The 10,041-nt window shown below is 58.6% G+C and overlaps 1 protein-coding gene across 2 annotated transcripts; it reads left to right on the forward strand.

The window, feature by feature from the left end:
* Positions 1–45: 45 nt before the first annotated feature.
* On the forward strand, positions 46–7,823 carry SPIB (Spi-B transcription factor). 2 transcript variants are annotated; one of them, XM_082608336.1, is made up of 6 exons: positions 46–870; positions 1,863–1,890; positions 3,498–3,570; positions 3,858–4,069; positions 4,476–4,626; positions 5,842–7,823. In XM_082608336.1, the coding sequence occupies exons 1-6, from the start codon at positions 848–850 to the stop codon at positions 6,138–6,140; spliced, it is 786 nt and encodes a 261-aa protein (XP_082464462.1). In that variant the 5' UTR covers positions 46–847; the 3' UTR covers positions 6,141–7,823. The 2 variants fall into 2 exon arrangements, with proteins under 2 accessions (XP_082464462.1, XP_082464461.1); XM_082608335.1 differs by lacking the exon at positions 46–870 and having other exon boundaries at positions 1,055–1,890.
* Positions 7,824–10,041: the final 2,218 nt, after the last annotated feature.

Here is a 10,041-nt window from a genome sequence, read left to right on the forward strand (position 1 = left end):
GTCGCGGTCCACTGTCATAAGCTCTGGCCCAGATGGGTTAGCTCCACTCAGTGGGATCCGCCGACCCCCAGGAGGCCCTCACCGGACTCCTTCACCCTCCCTGCAAGATCCCTGGGCCGGGCCTCGCCCCCACCCCCGCGAGCCCTCCCTCGAGGCCCAGTGAGCAGAGCATCTATGGGCACAAGCTCCTCTGGCCCGGCTGCCCCGCCCTCCAGGTGCTGACCTGTTTCCTCCAGGCCTGGGGCAGCCCCTGGCTTGGAGGCTCCCACTCCCCGGAACGACCAGGGGGACCCCCCTCCCATGTCACACACCCACAATGTTTCCACCTTGGGGTCCCCACCGGCTTTGGGCCTGGGTTTTTCTCAGGGACCCCAGCCCAACCCATGTCTACTCTGAGAGCCCGGGCCCCCCCACCTCTGACACCCCCCAGTGCTCTCGTCCGCCGGCGGTCTCTGCATGCCCCCACCGCCCAGCAACCCACTCCCCTCTGGTTCCTGGGTCCAGAGCCTCCCCCCGTCCCCACTGCCCACAGGACCCCTTGACCCCTCCTTTACTTTTTCAGGGTCCCCCCAAATCTGTCTCCTCTCCCATCTCCACTCCTTAGGGTCAATCCCCCCATCCCAACCCTGGGGATCCCCAAATCCAGACAGACCCTGGGCCCACCCTCCCTGCCACGTGACCAAGGGGTTGTGCAATCCAGCCCCCTCCCCTGACTCCCTCCCTGAGGGGATTTTCGAGGAGGGCTGAGCTCACAGCCGCCGGCACCCCTGCCCCCCCCAGGGGGCTGGGCCAAGATATAAATAGGGGTGGTGTCTGCAGGCAGCAGCAAGCCCAGCCCAGCACCACCATGCTCACCCTAGAGGCTGCACAGTAAGTGGGGGCCACCCGAAACTGGTACTCAGGACCCCCGCCTTGCACCTCACCTTTGACCCCTCTGCCGGGCCTGCCCCAGGGGTGGTGGTCTCTGCTCCACCCAGGGGGCAGGTGGGTGGGAGGGGAGGGAGGTGCACACTGTCTCTCGCCCTTCTTGGACCTCTTTCCTCTGCCACCTCGATTCCTTCCTCCGTCCCATCCTTGTCTCCCCTGGACCCCAAAGATCTCTTTTCCTTGGGATGCTTGCTTCTCTGCCCTGCTGTCCTCTCCCAAGTGGCCCTCCATCTGTGTCTCTGTCCCCGTCTCCTTCGGAGTCTCACTGCATCCCCGACTCACTCACTGGGTCTGCTCACTGTGCTTCTCAGCACATCTTTTCTGTTTCTGGGTCTTTGTTCTGTGCCTCTTGCTCCCTCTCTGTCTCTGTGTCTTTCTCTGTCTCTCCAGTTTGTTTCATCTCTCCTTCTGTCTCCCCGTCTGTCCCCCACCCCATCTATCTGTGGGGCTTAATAAATACTTCCTACATCCCATGCCATGTGAATTGTCTCTCCACACCTTTCTCCCTTCCCTCCTCTCCTCTCCCCTCTGCTGAGCCTCTTCTGTGTTTTCCCATCTCTACCCCAACGTCCATCTCTCCATCTCTCTCCTCCGGTCCAAGATGGACCCATTTAACCGACTCGCTCACCAAGGCCCCCTCCCCGCCCCCACCCGCCCTCGGGCGCCCACATCTCTCCCGGGACTTTCTCTCCCTCACTTTCCCTGCCCCCGCCCAGCCTCTGTCTATGCAAATCCCGGGGGAGGGGGAAACATTTGCCTGGCCCCCGCCCCCCACTTCCTGTCCTGGTGGGGGTGAGTGTGGTGGGGCTGGTCTCACACAGAGACACGCAGCAGTGAACGGAGCTGTGGTGGTCACAGCTGCATCTGCCCAACCACTTCGAGACTCAGGAGGCTGAAGACTCCCCTGACATGCCCCTGTGTCTCTCCCCCTCCAGGCTTGACGGGCCACACTTCAGCTGTTTGGTGAGTTGGGGCCCTGGGGGTCAGGGAGGGGTGGGGGGACACACCTGGCCCATCGCGACCTCCCTGCCTCAGTTTCCCCCTCCACTCCTTCCTGTCCCTTTGTCTTTCTGACTTTTCCTCGGTATCTCCAAGGACCCCCTTCCCACCCATTCCATCACAGAAGTTTTTCTAACATCTCTTCCCTTCTTTCAGACTCTGGTCCACTTCCTCGAATGGGGAGGGGTGGGTCTTTGTGTCTTTGACTTTGTGTCCCTTCCTCCGTCCATCCCACATTTAGTAAATCTACTTATTCCTTCTTCTCTTCTCTGCTTTACTTCGTATTTTCAAAAATTGAGTCTGGACTATTTCAGACACGCAGGATACTATACCCCACCCCCATAGACCCACAGCTCAGTCCAAGAAATAAAACCCCACTCGTGTGCTGGAAAGAAACCCCCTGTGGGTGCCCCTTCGCCAGCACATCCCACCCTCCTCCAACTTGAAGAGTTTTGCTTTAAAAAAAAAAAAAATGAGGTTTGCCTTACAAGTCAAGAAAGAGACACATCTTGTGTACAGCTCAATGAGGTTTTAACTTTGGCACACACCTATGTAACCATGAACCAGACCACGATATAGAACATTACCATCACTCTGGAAGATTCCCTCACGTCCCTTCCCAATCAATACACCCCTCTGATATTTTCCACCACGGATTAGTTTTGCTTGGTTTTGAGCTTTATATAAAGTGAATCACACAGGGTGACCCCTTTTGGGTCTGGTTTCCTCACGCGGCATCAAGTGTGTGTCAGACGTTGGTCCTTTTTTCTTGCTGTATAGTACTCCGTCCTAGGAACGCACCACAGTTTGTGTCCATTCTCCTGTCTCTGGGCACTTGGGCTGTTTCCCGTTTGGGGGCTGTTACTAAAGCTGTGCTGATTATTCTTGAACAAGGCTGTTTCGCGGACATACATTTTCAGTGCTCATGGGTAAATACCTTGCGGTGAGATCACTGGCTTATCAGGACGGCATATATCTAGTTTTAGACTTTAATTGCTAAAGCACCATGACTCTTGGGATGAATCGGAGTGATACGGAGGTGGATAAAACAAGCACGGAGAGCTTCTTTGCCTCTGTTAAAAACATGTCTGTGCCTCTCACCCTTCAGGCCCCTCCCCCTCCCCCAGGCAGGCAAGACTGCGGGAAGTCATTACACCTTCCCCAGTTGCTACAATGTCACAACTGTGTATCGGGAGGTGCTGGGATTCCTGGGAGCCCACAGTCTTAGTAGGAGCTGGCTGCTGTGTCCCTTTGTGAGGTCCTGGTCTCTTTCTGTGTGTCCCTACCTGTGTCTCTCATTCTGTGTGTGTGTGTGTGTGTGTGTGTGTGTGCGCGTGCGCGCGCGCGCGTGCGTCTGGGTCTGGGCCTTTTTGTGTTTCTGCTGTGTTGTATCTATCTCCCAACTCTGTATCTCTGGATGTCCCTCTCTTTGCCCCTGTCTCTGGTGCCTAGTCTCTGTGTCTCTCTTTCTCTCCCTCTCCCAGCCTGTCATAGTCTCCCTGCTGGTCCAGGGTGGGGTGGGGTCTCCCTGCAGCCTGGGTTGACCCCTTTTCTTTCCCAACCCCTATCAGTACCCAGATGGAGTTTTCTATGACCTGGACAGCTGCAAGCACTCCAGCTACCCCGACTCAGACGGGGCTCCTGGTGAGTGACCCTGGCCCAGCACCCTCCCCACCTGCCCCTTGGGCCCATTTTACAGATGGGAGAGCTGAGGCCCAGGGGAGGCTGTCACCTGGCACAGCAGGACAAGGTTAGCCCAGGCCTCCGGACCTCCTCCCCTTTCCTCTCCCACTCACCCGCTTGCCCATGCAAATCTGGGGTCAGAGATTTGCACAGCCCACAATGGCCCCTCTGTGCCAGTGCAGGGGCTTCAAGGGGGAGGGGGCCGAGGCCAGACCTCTCAGCTTCTGATTCAGCGCCCTTCCCCCCAGATCTATGGAGCTACGGCCTCAGTCCGGCTGTCCCAGCCGCCTCCTATGAAACCTTTGACCCAGCTGTGGCCACCTTCAGCCACACCCAGGGTGTCCAGCTCTGTTACGGACCCTCAACCTACAGCCCTATGGGGAACCTGGACCCGGCCCCCAGCCTGGAGGCCCCGGGGCCTGGCTTCCCAGCATACCCCGTGGAGGACTTCACAAGCCAGGTGAGGGGCAGGGTCACCATGAAAATCCCCATCATTTGATTGAGGTTTCCTAGGTGCCAGGCACTACGTCAAAACCTGTGCACACAGGAACCCCTTCATCCCTCTGACGACCCTCTAAGGTTAAGCAGCATTATTACTCCATTGCACCATCGAGCCAACAGGGGCACAAACGTGGGTCAGGGGCAGCACCAAAGACCATTATCTGTGTGGAGCAGGCTCTCGTGGAGGTGGCCCGGGCATCCCCTGGCCACGCCATGGAGATCTGAACCGAGGCCAGAGGGCAGGCTGTGAGCAGAGTGGGGAGGGCCACGGCCAGGGCCCAGGAAGAAGCCAAGGGACGAAAGCAGAGGGAGTGAGAGAAGGGGGGCCTCCCCCTGGGACGACAGGTAACCCTGACCTTCCACAGACCCTGGGTCCCCTGGCGTACGCCCCATACCCCAGCCCCGTGCTGTCAGAGGAAGAGGACCTCCTGCTGGACAGTCCCACCCTGGAGGTCTCGGACAGCGAGTCGGATGAGGCCCTCATGGCTGGCCCCGAGGGGAGGGGATCTGAGGCAGGTATGTGGGTGCAAGTGGGGTGGGAGGGACTCCAACTGGAGTTGGGGGTGGGAGGTTAAAGGAACCGTGTCTTCCCAAGCAACTGCGCTGAGGGCAGTTCCCAGATCTGCCATCTGCTGGCTGTGTTGCCTTGGGCACCTGTCTCTACCTCTCTGTGCCTTGGTCTCCTATCTGTACAGTGGGGACGACAGTAATAGTGTCTATTGCTGGTGGTTGGGAGGATTGGGGGGGATCATACGTGTCAATGAGATAGCAGTGCTTGGCACAGAGTTTGGCCAATAAATCTTTACCATCATTATGGACACAATAGCAAAAGAAATCATCACAATATCAACTCCCATCTATTATTCAGACCCTGCTTCTGCCCCTGTGCCCGACCTCCATTACTCACAACCCCTGGAAGTTGGAATTATTAGTTACTTTCCCTATCTGGGCCTCAGTTTCCCATCTGTAAAATGGGCATCGTTATTATCATCCCTATCTCGTGGGGTTATGATGAAGATTAAATGAGCTCATAATTGTTCAGTGCCTAGCGCAGCACCTGGTACTAAGCGCTTCAGAAAGATTTGTAAAAACACACACACATGCCTCATTTATAGCTGAGGAAACACCAGCTCAGAGAGGTTAAGTCACCACCCCAACGTCACACAGCTGGAAAATGGCAGAGGTGGGGTTCTTGTATCCAATGCCTGCTATGAACCCCCCAACTCTGTGGGGCCCTTGCTGCTTAAAGGAGCCCGGGAGTCAGACCCCTTGGCCTCTCCCAGGATCCCAGTCCCCGTGGAACTGACACACTGAGAGACCCGGAGCTGGAGAAATGGCCACATTCAAACCCACTTCAGATCTCTTCACCACAAGTCAGCTCTGTCATAAGCCTTTGAGGAGCATTGCCAACCATTTCACAGATTCATCCATGCGCTCAACAGATATGTGCTGGCCACCAAGCAGACACAGGACAGACACACATCCTGAAAAAAAGCAGGGATGGGAGATGGGGGTTCTGGGGTGACACCTTCAGGAAAGGGGAGCAACTTGCCGCGGATGGGGGTGTGGCACAGACAGAGCCAGGCAGGTGTACCGAGCAGCCACCTTCGTCGCCCCAATTCTCTTGATGGGGAGACAGAGGCTTGGCGGTTCCGGGGCGGGGTGAAGCGGGGAGGGGGTGGGGCGGGGCCCGAAGGATGCTTCAGCTAACGCGCCCCGCACCCGCCGCAGGGGCCCGCAAGAAGCTGCGCCTGTACCAGTTCCTGCTGGGGCTGCTGACGCGCGGAGACATGCGCGAGTGCGTGTGGTGGGTGGAGCCGGGCGCCGGGGTCTTCCAATTCTCCTCGAAGCACAAGGAGCTCCTGGCGCGCCGCTGGGGCCAGCAGAAGGGCAACCGCAAACGCATGACCTACCAGAAGCTGGCGCGCGCCCTGCGCAACTACGCCAAGACCGGCGAGATCCGCAAGGTCAAGCGCAAGCTCACCTACCAGTTTGATAGTGCGCTGCTGCCCGCCGCCCGCCGGGCCTGAGCCCGGGGCGGCCTCTCGGGGGCTCTCAGGGGCTCCACGCCTGTGTCACGTGGGCGTCCCCACACCCTAGGTCATAGGACCCACGGATCCCCCACCCTGGCTGCGGGGGCGGGGCGCTGCCACAATCCTTAAGCCCTGCCCAGGGTCCCACTGGGATCCCCCCCAGTCATGTCTGGGGCCTCTTTGGGATTCCCTTGTCATGTCCAGGGGCCCCAAGATCTTCATGTCTTGGGTTGAAGGACCCAGAGACGACTATACTTATGTGTCCGTGTGGAGGGGCGGGGGCGGGGCAGTGCTTCCAGAATCCCAAGAGCTTCCCTGGGATCCCCTTGTGATGTCTGAGATCCCTTGTGTGTCTGCGATCTCTCAGTCTCATCTAGGGGAGGGTGAGCCTACAGATCGTCACACCAAGAGGGGGACTCTGCCAGCAACCCTAAGCCCTGTCCAGGGTCTTTCTGGGATCCCCTTCTCATGTTTGAGTCCCTCCTGTCCCATCTGAGATCTCCTAGTTATGTCTGGGTCCCTCTGGGAACCCTTTGCATACATGTCTCTGTGCTCATCGGTGACTCTCATTCTGTCTGTCCCCCCAAATCCCTTTGTCATCTTTGAGATTCCCTAATTCTCTGGAACCACCCTGCTATCACTTGTTTATGTCTGGAACTCTCCGATCACATCTACGGTGCCTCTGGGATCCTTTTGTCATGTCTGAAAACACCCTTGTCAGGCCTGGAGGGCGGACCTCAGTGAACCTTGTTGTATCCGGGCCACCTCTGCGATGCCCCTGTTTGTCTGGAATCCTCCAATCACATCTGAGGCCCTTCTGGGATCCTCATCTGGTATGCCCTTTTGGGGACCCCACCAACAGCTCCGAGTTCTCCTGGGGACCCTCCACCTCCTGTAATGCCCTCCCTAAGGCCATGCTGGGGATCAATTCTGGCCACTCAACTGATTTCTGGGTGACCGTGGCAGCCCTCCTCATGTCAGTTCTAACCAGAGACTTTGCACAGTCCAGCAACAGTGGGCCAGCTTTTCGGTGTGGAGAGGCTGGAGCAGGGTGGTGGCCGCTTCTAATGGGGAATCTGTTTTCCAATCTGCTCAAGTCCCCATCGCCCCTGGCTGTCATACCCCGGTGGCTTCTCTCAGTTGTCCGTTCGCCCCAACCATTCTCTTGTGAATCCAGCCTGAGCAGAAGCCCGAATGAACTGTGGGAGCTCTGATTGGAACCCTCGGGGGGGTGGGTCAGAGGCTGTGGGCTAAGAAGCCAGAGTCCCAAGTCCTTGAGCCTGGGTGGCTGGGGGATCTAGGGTGAAAGACTTGCTGCTTCTGGGCCAGTTTGGCCCTTCTGTGAAAGAGGAGAGGAGGAGGAGGAAGATCTCGGAAGTCCCTTGCAGCCCTGTCAAGCCTTTGATACATCTCCTGAAATCCACCCATCCACCCACTGGTAGCCAGAAGGAAGACAAAGAAGGAGCATCAAGGACCCAGAGAGGGAAGAGGTCTTGAGGGGGGCACACAGCGGCTGGTAGCAGAGCCCAGGCTGGGACCTGCCCTCAAGAGGACAACACACCCCCCTCCCTGGGGCGGTGCCAGGGACAAAATGTCTTTTGGGAGGGCCTCCTCTTGCAAATGAGGTACCTTTTACGAAAACTATCATCATCACCCCAAGTTTGGAATAAAATAAAATAAATCAAGGTAGGCAGACCTTCTAGGACCCTCTGTCAGGGACCGCAATGCTGCCCATCCACCAGGGCCTGCTGGCCCTCAGAGACACTGGGACGGCGAGGGGGGAGATAAGAGAGGAGATGCAAGAGGCAGTTAGAGCCAAACCAGGCCGAGCCTTGAAGGCCGCGGTCAGGGCTTGGGATGCAGGCATTGGTGGTTCGATTCAGTTTTTGTCGCCGTCTCTTCTTGACGATTGGAGTTCTTCCCCACCCTCTTCCTGATTCCCTTTCCGTCTGGGTCTTATCCCCCCTTTCTGAATTTCTGCCCTCCTCCGGATCTCTGTCCCCCTCTCGCTGGATACAGCCCGCCGGTAGCGAGCGAGGCTCCCGGCTCTCCAGGCTCTCCACCAACCTGCTGGGCCCGCAGGAGCCGCGCAGCAGTCTGCCCGGCAACCTATGACGTCACACGGGGACTGCCTTCGGGTTGGCTCCGCGCTCCGTGGAGGCGGGGAATTTTCCGGCTCTTAGGGGGTTTTGGAAAAGAATGGTGTGTGTGTGTTGGCGGGCGGGGTGGCGATGGGCAGGAAGAAAACGGTGAGGGACTTGTCTTCAATAACACCGGGTCCCCCACCCGGCGTTACTTCCCCGCCCGCCCTCCGCCTTAACTCCAAGCCACACCCACCTCGCCCTCCTCTCCGAAACACCTGGTGTCCTGGAGACCCTCTCCTCCCGCGATCCCCTCATCTCCTTCACCTCCCCCCACCCGGCGTCCGGCCACCACTACCCCCATTCGGAAAGCCACAGGCACCCCTGCCGGGAAGGGCGCCAATGTCTGGGCAGCCCTCCAGGGCCTTCCCGGTCTCCCCACCCACCCCAACTGGGGCACCCGCCCCCTCCCCCGCCTCCGGTGCCCGCCGCGCCCGCTCCGGGAACCATCGCGGGGAGCCCGCAGGGCGCGGTCCCACGAGGGGCCGCGGCCAATCCGGGGTCCCAGGTGGCCGGGGCCCCAAGCTATCATGTATGCCCACGCCCGGGGGTGGGACTCCGGAGTCCCCGACCCTCAGTGCCCTCCCTGCGGGCACAGAAGCCTCCCCCCGCCTCCCCCGCGGCCATCCTGCCTATCCTGGGAAACCGGACCCTCCCTCCCGGCTCTGGTTTCCCGAAAACTCCTGACTTGCAGATACTAAGAATGGCTTTCTAGACCCTGTCTTCCGCACCATCCTCAACCCCCATGCCGGAGTTCTGGCTCAGAGCCCTCACCCACTTCAGACTCCAGTCCTTTACTTTCCCTCCGCCTAGGACCCAAGAGTCCAGACCCTCATCCTTCTTTCTCTGGGACCCAAAAATCTGGACTCCAGGTCCCTTCTGCACCTGGACCCAGGAGTCCAGGTCCCCAGGCCCCCTTCCCTCAGACCCGGGAGTCCCCCGCCTCTGGCACGTCCTCCCTCGGACCCAGGTGTCGGAACCCCAGCCCCTCCTCCCTGGGGACCTGGCATTCAGCCATCTCTCCTTGTCCAGCTGTTATTTCTCACCCTTTCGAACACACAGGCGGAATGTGGGGCTGCAGGGGAGGGTGGGGAGGCGCGTCTGATGCCTCCCAGGGCCTCCTGGGAGTCTCTGGACTCCTTAAAGGGCTCCCCCGGGGGCCCACCTGTCCTCCCTAAGGCCCATCGGGACACAGCTGCGTTCAGAGGAGAGGGAGCAGGTCCGCCGACATGCCTGAGAAAAAAACAGGTGGATTTGGGGACTCCCTCCCTATGTGGAGACGCGATTCTGTTTTCTGAATGGGGATTGGGGGCTTCTCCCTCCGTAGGGCTGGGAGAATGGGGTGACTTCTCCGTGTGGGGAGGAGATCCCTTCCTTGTGTGGGATAGGAGGGTCCCATACTTGTGTTAGGTGGGAGGGGGTGTCCCCTTCCCTGTGGGGTGGTAGGGGTTCCTTTCTATGTAGGGAGTTGGGGGTTTATCTCTGGGTGCAGATGGAGATTCTCTGATTATGAATTTGTGTCCATTTTTCTCGTTGAGGATGGGAGTCCTGTGGTTGTAGAGTGCGGAGTCCTTGCAGGGCGTTTGGGGTCCTCTACATTTGGGGATGGGGTCTTCTGGGAAGGGACCAGGGTCACTTCTCTGAGGATTGGGGTCTTTCGCTGCAGGGGAATGAGGTCCTCGTGTGCCTAGATACTAGAGGTTCCTCTCTGTGTGGTGAGGAGAGACTTCTCTGTACAAGGTTGAGGGGACCTCATT

Source organism: Mesoplodon mirus (genome assembly GCF_964341445.2).
Source record: "Mesoplodon mirus genome assembly, chromosome: 19".
Classification (NCBI taxonomy): domain Eukaryota; kingdom Metazoa; phylum Chordata; class Mammalia; order Artiodactyla; family Ziphiidae; genus Mesoplodon; species Mesoplodon mirus.

What these genes read in the sequence shown, in the direction of transcription:
- SPIB (XM_082608335.1), top strand. Translation starts at nt 1,837, where the DNA reads ATGCCCCTGTGTCTCTCCCCCTCCAGGCTTGACGGGCCACACTTCAGC. An exon ending in GGCCACACTTCAGCTGTTTG is followed by an intron (nt 1,891 to 3,497) that starts GTGAGTTGGGGC and finishes AACCCCTATCAG; the next exon opens with TACCCAGATGGAGTTTTCTA. An exon ending in GGGGAGGGGATCTGAGGCAG is followed by an intron (nt 4,627 to 5,841) that starts GTATGTGGGTGC and finishes CACCCGCCGCAG; the next exon opens with GGGCCCGCAAGAAGCTGCGC.